General features: G+C 39.5%; 1 protein-coding gene across 4 annotated transcripts in view; it reads left to right on the forward strand.

Annotated features, from left to right (window-relative positions):
• The window catches only part of dennd6b (DENN/MADD domain containing 6B), a 108087-nt gene extending 93533 nt beyond the window's left edge, over positions 1 to 14554 (forward strand). For 3 of the 4 annotated variants that reach the window (XM_072562730.1, XM_072562732.1, XM_072562731.1), the window contains 5 exons: positions 256 to 309; positions 2333 to 2442; positions 5633 to 5735; positions 10431 to 10505; positions 14141 to 14554. In XM_072562730.1, coding sequence (XP_072418831.1) covers positions 256 to 309; positions 2333 to 2442; positions 5633 to 5735; positions 10431 to 10505; positions 14141 to 14263 — 465 coding nt within the window. In that variant the 3' untranslated portion in view covers positions 14264 to 14554. Of the gene's footprint in view, positions 1 to 255; positions 310 to 2332; positions 2443 to 5632; positions 5736 to 10430; positions 10506 to 14140 lie in introns of those variants that run through there. The other variant, XR_011955305.1, reaches the window with a different exon arrangement.
• The last annotated feature ends 1773 nt before the right edge of the window (positions 14555 to 16327 follow it).

The following is a 16327-nucleotide window of genomic DNA, read 5'->3' on the forward strand; positions in this document are numbered from 1 at the left end:
TTCTGGAAGTCCAGATATATTAAATCTACAGGTTCCCCATTGTCAACTTAGTTTGTAACAATGTTTCCATAGTTCCAAGAGTACCCTGGGTGTCAGCACAGCCCCTGGCACATTACATTGGAACCTTTTACGATGTGATCATTAGTTTACCACTGTTTTAAACTATCTGAAAAATGAAAACTTTTGAAGGAGATTTTATGTTAGCAGTGTAGGAAATGGCTTAAACTATACAATATTGCTTTTCTTTTGCCTCAGGAGAGATATGTTGCTAGTCTGATGCCACTTCAGAGAACCATCACTGCATGGAAGGTAAAACTGAGTACTACTGATGCATTCTGTTTCAAGTCCCATTTATTGACTGGTAATTTATCAGCCTGCTTTTATTTCCCAATGCCAAATTGGCTTGGAGACTGTGCTGGTGAGCCACCTTCTTGACCTGCTGTAGACCATTTACTGTCAGGTAGAGAGTTCCAGGATTTTGACTGAAAAACATAGTATAAAAATGGACAGCTAGAATTTCTACCAGGACTTAAACATTTTAAAAAGTAAGTGAAGTGAGTGTTCATTCTCTAGAGAGTGAGAATAGGGAGTTAGTTGTTGATACTGAGGAAATGGCAGATGTAGTGAGCATATATTTTGATTCTGATGTTACAGAGAATACAAAAAAAAATTCCAGAAGTAGGAATAAATCAGGAGGTTGAAGGCAGAGAGAAACTTGGTGAAATTACAATCATTAGGGAAGTGATAAGAAGTAAACTGATGGAGCTTCTGAACCTGGAGCAAAAGCGTTCAGCTACATTTACAAATGACACAAGATATCTCCAAAAGTATGGTGTGATGAAGGCATAATTTGTATCTGCCTGCAAGTTCAATATTTTGAGTAAGTGATCTAGACTTTGATAAATGGAATATAATGTGGGAAAACCAGTGTATTACTTAGATGGTGAAAGACTATAGAATTCTGAGTTGCAAAGGAATTTGGGGGTGTTTGGGTGCAAAAGTCACAAAAAGTAAATAGGCAGGTACAGCATGTAATCAAGCAGGGTAGTGAGATTCTATTCTTTATTATTGGAGAAACTGAACATGAAAGTAAGGATCTTATGCTTGAGTTATACAGGGCTATAGTATAACCACGACTGTATGTGTGCAGTTTTGCTCGTCTTCTTTAAAGAAGGATGCATTGGAGGTAGTTCAGGGGAGGTTGCAACTACCTGGAATGAACAAGATATGTTATGAAGGCAGAGCGAGTACTTTGGCCTGGTTTCCACTGGAGTTTACAAATGTGAAGGGTCACTTGATTTGATTAGCTGAACTGGAAAGGATGTTTCTTTGTGTGGATTAGTGCAGAACTAGGGGCCACTGTTTTAAAATCAGGGGTTGTCCTTTCCAGAACAAATACGTTTTTTTTTCTCTTCAAGGGTTGTGAGACTTTGGGCCACTGCCTTAGAAAGAGATGGAGGTGGGGTCATTGAATATCTTTAAGAGGTACATCAATTCTTGTTAGGTGGTGGAATCCAAGGTTATTGGAGGTAGATAGGAATGTGGAATTAGAAATGCAAACAGATCAATGATGATCAACCACCCCACTCCCCCCACTCTCGCATGTGTTCACTCTTTCTCTCTTCCCCTCATGCAGACTGTATCACTCTTGTTTGTGTACTTCTTCTCCACCTCAACCAATCCCCATCCAAACCTCCATATGTTGTCTCTCCCACTATGCCCCCTCTTTTGCACACTGTCTCTCCAATGTATCCTGATCGCTTTGTTTTGTTCTTTGGATGGCAGTGCCATTGTAAAGATCAATACTTAATGCAAGTCCCTACTGTTGACAATCTTCTGTGTTAAACTTAATCAAAATCCTTTGGGAAATCCATACAAATAACTTCTGTAGATAATCCCATACCTATGTTAGCTATCCCTCCAAAGTATTTAGTCAGGTTTATTAGGCATGATTGACCCTTTTTACAATGTATTCTGGCTGTTACTGGTCAGCTCACATTTCTCCAGATGTTCAGCCACTCTCTTCCTAATGCAATGTTAAAAAATGCCACTGTTGTTGCAGCCAGCATGTGAGAGATGGGCATTGATTCATTCAGTTGTATTTTGAGAATTTGCTACTGCATCTGTTGTTCTTCACTTAGTGGATTGCGATGAAAGTTGAAAGGTTAGTGTCCTCTAGTGGAGAAACATATGGAAAAGTCATAGACTGTTCCCATTGGGAGATTGTACTTGTGATTTGGGAATAGTTAATAAGATTCTGCCAAGAGTTCAGAAAACCTTTGCATGCATTGTAGAAAGAGAATTCCTCATTCTCATTACCACCTTCTGACAGAACCCACCACAGATCCACCCATTTATCAAAGAAGACTTCATGAAGACACTGGAATATGCTGGACCGCAACTGACCTCTGTGCAAAAAGGAGATTGGGAAGGATTATACAGGTATAGTATGTCATTATATTTATTTGAAAGTCTGACCATAAGTGAGTGTGATGGAGCTATCAAATATTGAGGCCTTTTTATTTTGGTCTGGAGGAATCACCTTTTGATTTGAAAGCCAGTGACACCGATGAAAACCATTCATAACTGCCAGCGTCAGCTAGGGATGCCAATTTCCTTAGAGCGTTCCTACTGTTGACTCTTTTGGTGAAAGCAGATTCAGGGCGAAAAGGGCTACCAATGCCCCATGAGACAGGCAATCAATTAGACTTATTAAGGTTCTTGCTGAGCACCCTGAAAGGTGGCTAACTATGATTTTCCAGACAATCTTCAGTTTCCTAATGAAAAGTGTGGGGAGTTTACAGCTTAATGCTTGGACGTGAACACACAGAGGCCAGCATTCCTGGCAGGCATTGAGGCGCTCCCTGTCTGGATCCTGATGCAACAGAAGGCCTCCCTGTGATGTAATTTATCTATACACACATACGTGCGAGCACGTGCAAACACGCATTCCCCCTGCTGTCTCCATGCCAATTCACGGGGTTCCCTCCATGAGAATCCCAGGTCAGTGACCTTTCCCTCCAGTGACCTGGTGAGTTCAGGACTCCGAAGCAGTCCCTGTTCTTGTTTCGTGTCCCCAGTCTGAAAATCCAGCCGCCTTTATAGTTCCTGATCCCAACCCATTTCCTAAGTGCTATTTGAAGTTCAACAAGCTCTGCATAACATTGGTGTTCTGCTCTGCTCTGCTCTGCTTCGCATAGATTAGAAATCCCACTTAATTCTCAACTACATCAAACTACCTCTACCTCTGCAACTTTGCTCCCAATTATTCCTACTGCTGCTGAACCCATAATCCACATTTTTATCTCTGGTCTTAGGTTGTAAATGGCATCCTGAGCCCCATCTTGCACCAACTTTAAATCAGTTGGAACTAAACAACAAGTAATTTATCTCTTAAAGTATTACCTTCATCCCCTATAATTGCCAGCTCATACTTCAGCAAAAATTCAAAATTTGAACCTTGTATTTCGTTCCTCAAATGGCTGGATATTCCAAACATCAGCTTACTCTACATTGTCCACTGTTTCCATAGTTCTAAAATTTCATTTTTTTTTTGTTTATCTTCCTACCCAAATCCAGTTCACTAATATGTTCAATATCAATCTGAAAAAAGTGTTCACCTGTACCCTCTGTTTTCTGTCCCTTAGCCAGTTTCACATTCATTCTGTCAGTGTCCCTTAATTTCATGTGTTTGAATGCTGGTAATGAAGTTAATAATGTGGAACCCTAAGCAATGCCTTTTGAAAGCTCACAAACACAACATCAACCATACATCCTATAACTCTCTTGCCAAAAATCTCACTTAATTTAGTTAAACATTCGTTGTCTTCATTAAATCTCTGCTGACAGTAATTTACAAATTAATATTTTACCAAATGACAATTAATGTTGCTTTCTCTAATCTGTGAGCTTCCTGGTGTGACTTGAAGAATCAGAATCCATTTGCAGGTCCTAAATCTCTATGGCATCCAGAGGGTCTGCAGCTGGAATCTTCCTAGCATTCCTGACAGCAGCCAGTTAAGTAATCACCACCGAACCTCTCATCCAACGATGAAGGGGGTTGGTTTTCCACAATCTAACTTGGTTCTGTAGACCTGGCAGTGCTACAGACTGATGCTCATGTGCTGTTGTCATGTGAGTGACCATTGTAGCCCTTCCTGAAGCTCTGGTGGCTCTAGTTGCAATAAATCCACCACTCACCCTCATCCTTGAGCGGTATAACTGGCAATGTCTCCATGGGGAAGGTGTTGTTTAACCACTAGCAAAATGCAAGGAGCCTGAGAAGAGGACTGGAAGTTGTCCTTTTTTAAGTATTTACTTGGCAACCAATCAGTTTGATGGTGGTCAAGCTGTTGTGATTCCCACTGCTGGAAAATGACCCGATGGCAAACCCATGTTGAGAAGCCTGCCTGACATGACTTCAATGCTTTTAACCAGTCCCCTCCATCCCACTTATCACTTGTTACCGGAGTGCTACCAAAGTCTTATCCACTGCCTCCAAAGGTTTACCAACAGAAATGTTAGACTGATTGCCCTTTAGATGGTAGATTTATTCTCCTCCCCTTTTATGTGGGATTTGCACTCTCTAATTCTCAGGCACTACTCCCAAATATATGAAGGGTTAGAAAATTATGTACTAGATTCTTCACAATTTTCACCTGCAATTCCCTCAAATTCCCTGAAATGTTGGCGGCTAAAGGATGACTTTTATAGAGGTTTATAAAATCATGAGGGGCATAGATACAGTGAATAACCAAGGTCTTTTCCCTGGGGTGGGAAATCCAAAACTAGAGGGCATTGGTTTAAAGTGAGGGGGAAAGATTTAAAAGGGACCTAAGGGGCAACTTTTTCACGCAGAGGATGGTGTATTAATGGAATAAGCTGATAGAGGAGATGGTGGAGGCTGCTACAGTTACAACACTGATAAGTCATTTGGATGGATATATGAATAGGAAAGATGGAGAGGAGTATGGGTTACATGCTGTCAAATGGGATTAGGTTAATTTAGGATATCTGATCAGCATGGATGAGTTGGACCAAAGGGTCTGTTTCCATGCTGTACAGCTCTATGACTTTATAATTCTAGTAGCCTGGGATTCATGACATCAGGACTGGATGGAACATTTGTATTTTAAGTGCTGCCAAAATGTTCAAGTTCCTCCTTTTAATTTGAACCTTTTCTGTCCAATTTCTCGACTAGATTTGGAAACCATCCTCTTTCACAATGTCTGATGCAAAGTGCTCACTAGTACCTCAACAGCCATGCTCTTCACAGGAAGATCTCTTTTTATTAGTTCACTGAATCTGCAGCAATCCTTTTGTTAGTCTGACTGTCCTATTCTTTCCCCATATCACTAATCCTTTTTCCTCTTGCTCCTTATTTGGTCCCACACTTTTTTGGACCACTCTGTATATGTTTTTCAAAGACCTTTCAGTTCGTTTTTATGTAACTTCCTAACTTATTATCAAATACAATCATTTGCTTTTTATTTCCTTTTTCAGTTCTGTGTAATTTCTGTATTTGACTTGGTTCTCCACTGTATTATGAGTCTGCTGAAGTGTTTTTTAACTTTGAGGTATGATTGTAATAGGCTACTGGCCTGATCAGAATTTGTTTTTTTTGAATTGACAGACGCTTTTTTAAATCTCCTAACTTTGATGGCTGGTTTCGTATGAGATACCAGGAGATGTGTAAGAAGCTGGAGATTCTTCACCTTGAGGTGTTGTGTGAGGCAGTAAGTACAGCCCATTGTTGAAGCTTTAGATATTTCAAAACAGGTTTGGGTGAGAATTGCCCAACTCTACCATGTGTCTACTGCATTAACAACATGCATCAATATAGTACCTTGAAACTAGATGTCGGACAGCCACTTACAGAGGGGGAGGGGAGAAAACAAAACTCTATGCGGAAGGAGATAGAGGGGAATGACCGAACGACAAGTTGAAAAGATTAATTTTGATAAGGCTTTTTGAAAAGGAGACAGTGCTGCTGATGGCATTTCCAGATAATAAGGCCAAGGGTATTGAAAGTGTTAGACTGATGATGGGGCATATAAATGACAGGAGAAACTAAGGGACGTCATGCTGGAAGAACTTGAAGTAGAATTGAGCTAGGGTGGTGGGTAGATTTCAAATCCTAGATTAAAGTTTTAAATGTGATATATTGGGTGGACTGGGTGTCATTCCTGGTTGATGCGGGGGACAGGAAAGGAGTGATGAGTGACTGAAGTCTACTGGAGTGGTGGGTTGGGGAGATTTAACCTCTTTTGTATAGAAGACTACTCTCTTGTAGGAAAGTATCAGTTTTCTATTACTTTTGAAAGTATTTTGTACTAAGTCTTGAGATCAAGCTAAGTTTTGCACAACAGATTCAGGATAAATGAGCAATGAACTGTGGTGCTGGAATTTATCTACATCGGCATACAGTGATGTTGGGAAGGCAGGTTCAGGATTTTGATCCATTAACAATGAAGGAATGGGATATGTTCCAAATTAGGACAGTGCAGCTTGGAGACTTTCAGGATGTGTTCCTAAATGTCTGTGCCTTTGTCATGTACTAGATTAAACCCCCTCAAACTATATTAAGAAGATAGTCTAAACCCTAACTTTGTTTATAATTTTAAATGGAAGTGTAAGGCATGGTGTTCCAGATGCAATTCAATTGGTCAAACTACTCAACATTAAGCAAAACACGCTGGTGTTTTTAAACTGCAGTTAAAATACAATTTTTTAAAAAATTGGCTTAACTGTAACTCATTGAAATGCATTTAAAAAATTATATAAACTACTACTAATTAACTATTCCAGTATAGTAAAATCTCATAAATACACCCTTGGCAAATTCAGGAAGTAGATAGTCTCACATGCAATTCTAGCAGCAGGAAGAGAATTCCAGCTTTTAGCTGTAACAGAGAGAAGAATAAGAGCTTCCACATCAGCTTCAAATCCTCAGCAACTGCAGGAAGCTAAAACTAGAAATCCTGGTTGTGTGGAGCTTGACCCCACCCATTTAAGCTAGTTCTATTGTGCCAGCTTTTTAAAAATCCCAAGGCCTCACAAGCTGTTTACTTTATTGGCTTTGAGCAGACTGCTCACCATACCTCTGTCTCGATCTTTCTTCATCAAAAAGTCCCAGAATAAAATACTTAAGTCACATTATCGCCACAATGTGTCCTTTTAGGTAGTAGAGGTTGTGGATTTGAAAGTGTGTTGGGAGAAAGATTAACAGAATTTCACGTAAAAAGAATCCAGTAAGAATGGTATCTATTTACCTATCTTGGAACCTTTAACAAGTGATGTCTTATCATTACATTTTCAGACTCAAGCCCTGAAAATCCTTATTTCTAAGTACTTGCCATGATAGTGACTGTATATAAAGTTGCAGATAATATTAGGCTGAGCCCCAAAAGGCTTCATGCTACATTTCAAATCACTGAGACATTGTCCCTCTACAGATGCAATCTAGCATTCCCTCAATCTGCAGTTTAGTTATTTTTCCTTAGTTCTATTGAGATGGATCCTTTCCCAGGTACTCCCTATAAAGTATACAGAATTCCTAGCATCTGACCTGTTCTTATAGTCATGGTATTTGTGTGACTGTAAAGTTGAGTTTTTGGTCAATGGTAGCCCTAAAGATGTTGAATGAGTGGGATTGGGTGACAAATGCCATAGTAAATCAAGAGGCAAGTACCTCTTGTTGGAGATCTGTCTGGCACTCGCATGGCGTGAATGTTACTGGCTACTTAGCCCAAGTCAAAATGTTGTCAGGTCTTGCTATATATGTACATGGACTGCTTCATATCCAAGGAGCTGTGAATGATGTGGAACATTGTGCAGTTACCAGTGAACATGCCCATTTCTGGCCTTTGAAGGGAAGGAAACTCATTGACGTAGCAGCTGAAGATGGCTGGGGCGAGAATACTACTCTGAGGAACTTCTGCAGTGTGTTCCTGGGTGAAGGTGACTGATTTCTAACAACTGCAATCACCTTCCTTTGTGTGAAGTATAATTTCAACCTATGGAAAGTTTCCCTTTGATTAAATTGCTTAGTGTCATTCAAATCCGAACCAATTAAAATTAATGTTTCATTAAATGGTCACCCAGTTCCCGTGGAGGTCAATACTGGTGCAGCTGTATCTATGGTTACAGAAGCTGTCTTTAACAAGGGTTGTTGGGACTCTAACCCTTAAGTTTGTGCAAGACCTTGTCCCATCTGAGAACATGCACTAGGAGCGTATGCCTTCGAAGGGTAAAATGGGTGTTCCAGACTCCCCAAATGACCTACTTGGGTTACAGAATCATGTTACACCCGTTGGAAGATAAAGTGAGGGCAATCAAAGAAGCCCTGCTCCCATGTCTGTACTGGAGCATCACTTGATACCAAACTATCCCAATTCATATTCAAGTTTAGGACAATCCTGCACACAACAGCAGGGGATGGCTCCAGCAGAGTTGCTGATGGGGAGAAGACTCTACTCCAGGCAAACCCTGATATTCCCAGACCTCGGGAGAGAGGGTGAAATGGAAGCAGGAGTACCAATGCTGGCCACAGGCCTCCTATAAGCGCACACGCAAGAGAGAGCGAGAGAGAGAATTTAATTCAGGGGACAAGATTTGGTGCTGGAACCTTGGAAATGGTCCTGTATGAGTAGTGGTGAGGTTAGCATGAGGTCAGATCCCGTGACTTGTAAAGTTCGGGTGGATGATAGGGTCCTGAACAAACATGTGGATCACCTGAAAATTGTTACCCTGCAAACAGAATAGAAATAAAACATACTTGGCCCCTCAGAACAGCCAGAAGGCTTGTCAGAAACTGCAGGTGTTCCCCCTCTGTCTACTATCTCCTGAAATGGATGTAGCCTTAATACTGTTACTGCTGGAAGAAGAGGAGGAAACTCTCCCAAGACACTCCGGACTCATGAGACAGGCTATGGTCCAGTACAGGTCACCCTTGTCAGAGTTGGAGGAACTGGACTTGGGTGAAAACGTCGCAAGAAAAGCTGCAAGGGAAAGACCAGGTCTGCATCCCCAGACTTGGGATGTAGTGATTGGAACCAGTTGGATCTTGTTGACTATGAAATCATTGGCCCAGGTTAACAACTCCAACAACAAAAAACAACTTTCTGGAGAAACTCAGTAGGTAAGCAGCATTTTGGTCTGAAATCAGAGTTAATGATTTGAATCCAATGACCCTTCTTCAGATCGAAATGAAATTAATTCAGCAAAATGAAGATGGCTCTGTTGTTGTCTTGCACTCATTTTTAACTGAACATTCTGTGTGAACAATAAAAAAGAGTACAGAATAGAAACAGGAAAGTCCTGGCTGACCAGTATAACTAGGAGATTTAGAATCTCCTCAGTTCAGGGACTGGCTCTGAATTGACTGGCCACAGCCAGTGTGGTGTGCATAAGTAAATAAAGGGTGACTTGGTGACAGGATACCATCTCTGTACAGTTATTTCAGAAGTATACAGTAAATGACAGAACTCTTCCTATCAACACGTCTACCTTTCCCTGAAGGTGGCAACACAAGTGGATAAGGTGGTCAAGAAGGTTAAGGCATTCTTTCGTTGTTTGGGGCATAAAGTATAAAAATTGGCAAGTCATGTTGCAACTGTATAGAACTTTATGCAGGCCACATTTGGAATATTGTATACAGTTCTGGTCACCACACAACTAGAAGCCTTTGGTGAGGGTACAGTTTTGAAGGGTATTGGCTATGAGGAGAGATTGGAAAAACTTGTTTGGTTTTCACTTGAATGCCGAACTTGATAGACCTTTACAAAATTGAGATGCATGGATAGAATAGGTAGTTAGTCTTTTTGCTGAAGGTAGATGTGTCATAAAATCAAGAATCCAATCAATGGTTATTTTAAACCTCCTTCATAATTTATTGTGCCACAATCAAAGATTTGTGAATGGACGCCTCATGTGCTTCTGTTTCTAAACTCCCTTCAATAATCTATATTTAGTTTCTATTGACTCTCCTCATTCTTTCTCATAAAATACATAATTTCTGTTCCCATTTTATCAGTCTGTCTTTTTTGAAGCATCCCATCTTCATTTGTTATATTTCCAAGTTTAATAACTGTTCAAACTTTGAAATTGTGTCATTTATACCTGTGTCCACAACATATATAAAAAAGTGCAATGATCTAGTGAATGAGCCATTAGAACACTATTCTATTGCAATGTATCAAGGTTACTGTTCATATTGAGCACTGAAATCAATCAAATAACCTGACGATCAGAATCTATATATTGTATCAAAAACAATTACAGATTTCAAAACAAACTCCTGCATCTCTCACACCTTGCAAAAACTACTGCCCTGCAACTGATGTTTCCCTTGAGTTTAGGCACATTTCATAGTTAGTCACTAAGTCATGAAAGTCCATTTGCTGTATCCACTAACCTTGCTTATTTTCTAGGATCTACTGATGTGGGTACGAGAAAAATCTGAAGTGGAAGTTGTGGACCTGGTTTTGAAATTGCGTGAGAAATTGGTAATATTTGCCTTTGGTCTTGTATTTCTATATATGAATTGGAGTGTGTCAATATCTGTAGATTGTTACCATGGTGTAAGGAAATTTATTCAAAAAGTCACTTTGTTTTCGACAAACTTTAGGTAGATCCATTGCTAAAATATGGAATGAAATCAGAAGGGTAATGCCAAGCCTGTTATGAATTTAAGAACTTAGAACAGATGTATGCAATTTGGCCCCTCAAGTTTGTTATGCCATTTAATACGGTCATGGCTGATCCGATTGTAACCTCAAATCCACATTTCCCAACTACCCTTGATAACCTTTCAACTCCGTGCTTCACAAGAATCTATGTACCACTGCCTTAAAAATATTCAAGGAATCTGCTTCCACTACTGGTCAGAAAGAGAGCTCCCCAGACATGGTAACTCTGATCGAAAATATTTTTTCTAATTCTTGTTTTTAAATGTGTCTCCTAATACTAGTTATTCCCACAAGTGGAAGGACCCTCAATCTTGTATATTCTAACAGGATTGCCTCTCATTTTTCAGTACTCAAATGGATACAGGCCCACCTTGTCAAACCTTTCCTATTCTAAGGCTCAGTCGAATGAATCTTTTTTTGAACTGCTTCTAACACATTTCTATTCCCTTCCTATACAGTGTTCCGAAACCAAACTCCTATTTTAATCCAAACGGTAGTGGTAGTCTTTTACCTACTAATAGAAACTTTATTATGTTGTATAATTTATAAGCAGTTTACTAGACTTTGTCGCTGGCTTTACTGAAATTTGATAAATACTGGTTTTCGATATAGTAGGCAGATGACATTTTTCCCAATTATTGTGCCAAAGCACAATTGAAATTGAAACACTACTGAGCACTTGAACCAGAGCTAAAAGAATTTTTCATTCTTTATATATCCTATCACAGGATTTTTGAGTAATAAGGTTTAAACAAACAGATTCCTTTCTTATAGTTCAATACCATCAATCCAATTTGACAGTGTACCCCTCAATCCTTTCTCCCTCAAGCACAAAATAAATTTTCTCAAACCTATACACACCCCTACTTCCCTGCTACTCTCCCAAAGAACTCCAGAGTCCTACAGTATGTTGTGTAATGTATTTGGAAACAGGAGGTACTGAAGGGACACCGATAGCTGAAATGAGTGGGCGGAATTATGGCAGAGCAGATGAAGTTCAATGTTGGAAAACGAGATGATCCACTGTGGACCCGAACAAGTTAAGCAAGTATGAACTGTAGAAGAGCAAAGAAATTCAAGAGCCCCGGTACACTGACCATTTAAAGCCAGTGTAGAGTCTGAAAAGCAAGTATTGCAAGAATAGTGGGAGCAGGAAGGTGTAAGGCGTACATGGGACCAAGCTGTGCGAGTGGGATATTGGACTGCTGCTGCAGGGACAAGGATTTGTAAGGTGTTGAGTGGTCCAGTTTGGAGGGAGCAGCAGCAGCAGGGAAACCAAAGAGTGAGGAACTCTCATTTATACAGGAGGCAAGCTTTAATTTTAAGGTTAATAATCCTTAATCAGGTTCCACCATAGGCAATAGTTTCTATGTATTAAATTGAATCATTCTTAACACCTTTGTGAGATCACCCTTAAACTTCAATATTCTAAGAGAATACAAGTTGGTATGTAGAACCTGCTTAATTTAAACCTTTCAAGTCTAGTACCATTATTTTTAAATAATGCTGCACGTCTTACCTTTAAGTGTTCCTTAGAGATACAGTATGAGAAAAATAATTGATATTAATAAAAAAAGCACTGACAAAATTAATGCAACTCAAAGCCAACAATTTCACTGGACTTGATAACTTCCATATTTTAACAAATATGGAACAGAAATTAGTGGATTAAGTTTGATCTTCCAGAATTTTCTGGACTCCTGAATTGACCTTGTGGATTGTACAGTAGCAAATGTAACTCTGCTGTTCAAAAAGAAATGATAGAGAAAGCAGGGAACTCTAAGCAAGTTACAACTGAAACAAGAGAAATGCTCAAATCTGATATTCGAAATGGGGTAACAGAACACTTAGGAATGTATATGATTGGGAAAAGAGATGGCTGTTTTATAAGAATATGAGTAGGAGAAAGTGAGGACTGCAGATGCTGGAGATCAGAGTCAAAAAGTGTAGTGCTGGGAAAGCACAGCAGGTCAGGTAGTATCTGAGGAGCAGGAGACTCGACATTAAATTCCTGATGAAGGGCTTATGCTCAAAACGTTGACTGTCCTGCTCCTCGGATGTTGCCTGACTAGCTGTGCTCTTCCAGCACCACACCTTTTGACTAGGAATATGAGTAGTCTGTTGAGTCCCTCAAGTTTTAAGCCATGATCTCATTGTACTACGTATACCTTCAGCCAAACAAAATCAATTTCAGATTTAAGTTTACCTAATGACTTCATACCAGCTGCTATTGCAAAAGAGAGTTCAAATTGCTATACAGTGGAACCTTGATTATCTGAACAAGATCTCAAGGTCCTGTCAAAACAGCATTAGGCAACTCAACATTCAGTTATCAGTTAAACAGCATTGTGGTGTGCATTGCCAGATAACTGAGAAATGTTCGATAACCAGCACTCAAATTACCCCTTGTTTCCTGTTATCCAAATGATCAATTATCCGAACAAACATACTCCCTGTCTGTCTCGTTCGGATAATTGAGGTTCTACTGTCATTAGATCATTGCAAAAGTAAGGAGGATATGCCTCAGTTATACAGGGCACTGATGAGACCACATCCGGCATACTGAGCACAGTGTTGGTCACCTAGTTTAAGGAATGATGTTGAAGGTAGTTCAGAGAAGTTTTACTTGACTAACACCATGAATGGTGGATTGTCTTCTGAGGAAAAGTTATACAGGCTAGGCTTGTAATCACTGAAGTTTAGAGGAGGAAGAGGTGACTTAATTGAAACACAAAATCTTTGTTTTGGAATTTCTGGGAGAGATTTCCAGATTGCACTATCCTATATGTGAAAAAGTGATGTCCGATATCAACCTGAGTGGCATGCTCTGTCAGGTTTATGCCTTTTTACTTTCTGGAATGATTCGCCAAAGGATATGGTTTCTGTATATTGCATTGAATCTTTTTCATCATCTTAACACCTCAATTAGATTACTCTTTAATTTGTATCTCTTTTGAGTATATATAAAAGTTTGGTAGATGCAACCTGTCCTCTCAATTTAACTCTTCAAGCCATAGTACCATCCTTTGAACTTAAACTGTATCACCTCATAAACCAACTTTTCCTTGTGGAGGTACAATGCCTAGAACTGAATCCAGTATTCCAAATGGGTTCAATACAGAGATCTATGAAGATGGAAGAAGCTTCCACCCTTGTGTATTCTGGACCTCTTGAAATAAACATAGAATGTTCTCCTGTACTGCAAACTTCCGTAATCTTTTTCAGTTGTTGAGTCAATGAGTTTGATCTTGTCCTGGATCCACCTCAGTACCTGGGCGAACATAAGAGTATTAACGAAAATTTACAATATCCATCTATAAACTTCTTCAAATGATTATAATTCCTGTATTCTCTCTGTCACCACACCTGTTGAAAGTCAAACTGTTTAGTATTTTCAGAACTCTTTCATGTTTTATCTTTTTAAAATTTAATTGGTGTGTTTTCCTGTCCAGATAAAAGCAAGGGTTCATCAGCTTTCAGTCAGGGCAGACTTGCTGGAGAAACTGGAATTGTACTTGGAAACAGTAATTAGCTCCCTGCCTGATGATCTACAAGTTATGCTGCACCAACATTGATTGGAACAGCAAGCGCTGTGCAGGCAGTTCAGCCCGTCAGAAGAAATCAACAGAAAGAAGTTGCATTGGACATCGCGTTTTCTGTAGTCAAATTTTGAAATAACCATGTACAAAGACCATTGGATGCGATGGTTAGGTTGAAATGGAGTGAAAGCTTCCATTCAATAACCAGAGTTATTTGCAAATGATGAGCTAAAATGTTAATAATGTAGCCTAACTTGTACACATATATAGTACTACTCTGTAGTTTTAAAAATGTATCACTGGATTCAATTAAACAGTTTAAAACGATATGTTGTTTCAATTTTGTGTTTGGGATGTGAGCGTCACTATTCTTTCCCATCCCTAATTGACTTGAGAAGATGGTGAACTGCTTTCTTCAACTGCTGCAGTGCATCTGTTGTAGATACACCCACAGTACTGGTAGGACATTCCAGGAATTTTACCCAGTGACAGCAAAGGTGGACCAATATCATTCCAAGTCAGGATGAAGTGCTGGTGATGTTATTCCTGTATGGTTCCTGCCCTTGTTTTTCTAGGTGGTAGAGATTTCAGTTTTAGAAGCAAGTTTCTTGAGTTGCTGTAGTACAGTGTGTATGGTACATAGTGCTGTCATTCTGCACTGATGATGGAGGGAGTACATTTTTAAGGCAGTAGATGGACTACCAGTTAAGCAGCTGCTTTGTCCTGGGTGGTGCCAAACCTCTTGATTGTTTGAATTGCACTCATCTCACTGTGGAGAGTATTCCATCAGACTCCTGATCAGAGATGGTGGACAGACTTTGAAGAGTCTGGTTACTGTAAAATCCAGGTCTTTAGCCCGCTCCTGTAAATGCAGTATTTATGATTGACCTAATTAAAGGTTTTAGTTGTAACTCCCAGGGTGCTGATGGTGGAGAATTCACTAAGGATATATTGTTAAATGTCAAGTGGAGATGGTTAGATTTTCTCGTTGGAGATGGCCATTGCTTCAGGCATTTCTGTGGCATAAGTGTTACTTGTCACTTATGAGTTCATACTTAAATGTTGCTGCATGCATTCAAGAACTGCTTCTGTATCTGAGGAGTTGTGCAACAGTAAAATCTTAATTTATGGTCAGTCAATAATGTGAGAATGCAGTCTATGGCAAACAGCACACAAAACCTGTAGTAAGAGCTCAGTGCAATGACTTGCTCTGTTGGCCCTGCAGGATTACACAGTTGACTGATGAAAGACAGATACTGCAATACATTTGTGATGAAACTAAATGTTATAAACTCCATTCTAAAGGTTGGCAAAACAGTTTAGAGTGAAAGACTGGATTGTGTCTGAATTTAAGATGTCACTGCTGATTCTAAAAACTTCTTGAAATAATATTTCAAGACATGAATGACAAGTGATTTTGTAAGAAAAGACAAAGTTAAAAATTGTCTGAGGAAATAGGTTTATGAATGAAATGGTGAATTTTGTGTGTACAAAAGGGTAGGGCAGAGAGTGGGAGATGTTTTACAGAATTATGAGTATGCAAAATTCACTTGAATGAAACATAGTTAACATTCAGAAATTAAAGAATAAATTAAGAATAGAAGTAACTCAAGTAAAGGGAAATGAAAATAGGGCATTTGGGCTTATAATGAATTTCTTTCCTACTTATTCCCTCAAAACAGATCAACTGAGCTTGTATTTGCTGAAATTTAAAAGAATGAGGGGGATCTCACAGAAACATATAAAGTTATGATGGGATTGGACAGGTTAGATGCTGGAAGTACATTCCCAACATTGGGAACAAGTCCAGAACCAAGGGTCACAGCCTAAGAATTAAGGGGTAAGCTATTCAGGACTGAGATGAGGAAGATTTTCTTCACTCTGAGTCTTGCAACCTGTGGAATTCTCTCTCTCAAGAAATTGTTGGTGCCAGTTCATTAGATAGATTCAAGAGGGAGCTGGACGTGGCCCTTGCAGCTAAAGGGATCAAGTATGGAGAGAAAGAGGGAATGGGATACTGAGATTGCATGATCAGCCACAATCATATTGAATGGTGGTGCAGGCTTGAAAGGATGAATGGCCTACTCCTGCACCTATTTT

This window comes from Chiloscyllium punctatum, chromosome 44 (assembly GCF_047496795.1).
Source record: "Chiloscyllium punctatum isolate Juve2018m chromosome 44, sChiPun1.3, whole genome shotgun sequence".
Lineage (NCBI taxonomy): Eukaryota > Metazoa > Chordata > Chondrichthyes > Orectolobiformes > Hemiscylliidae > Chiloscyllium > Chiloscyllium punctatum.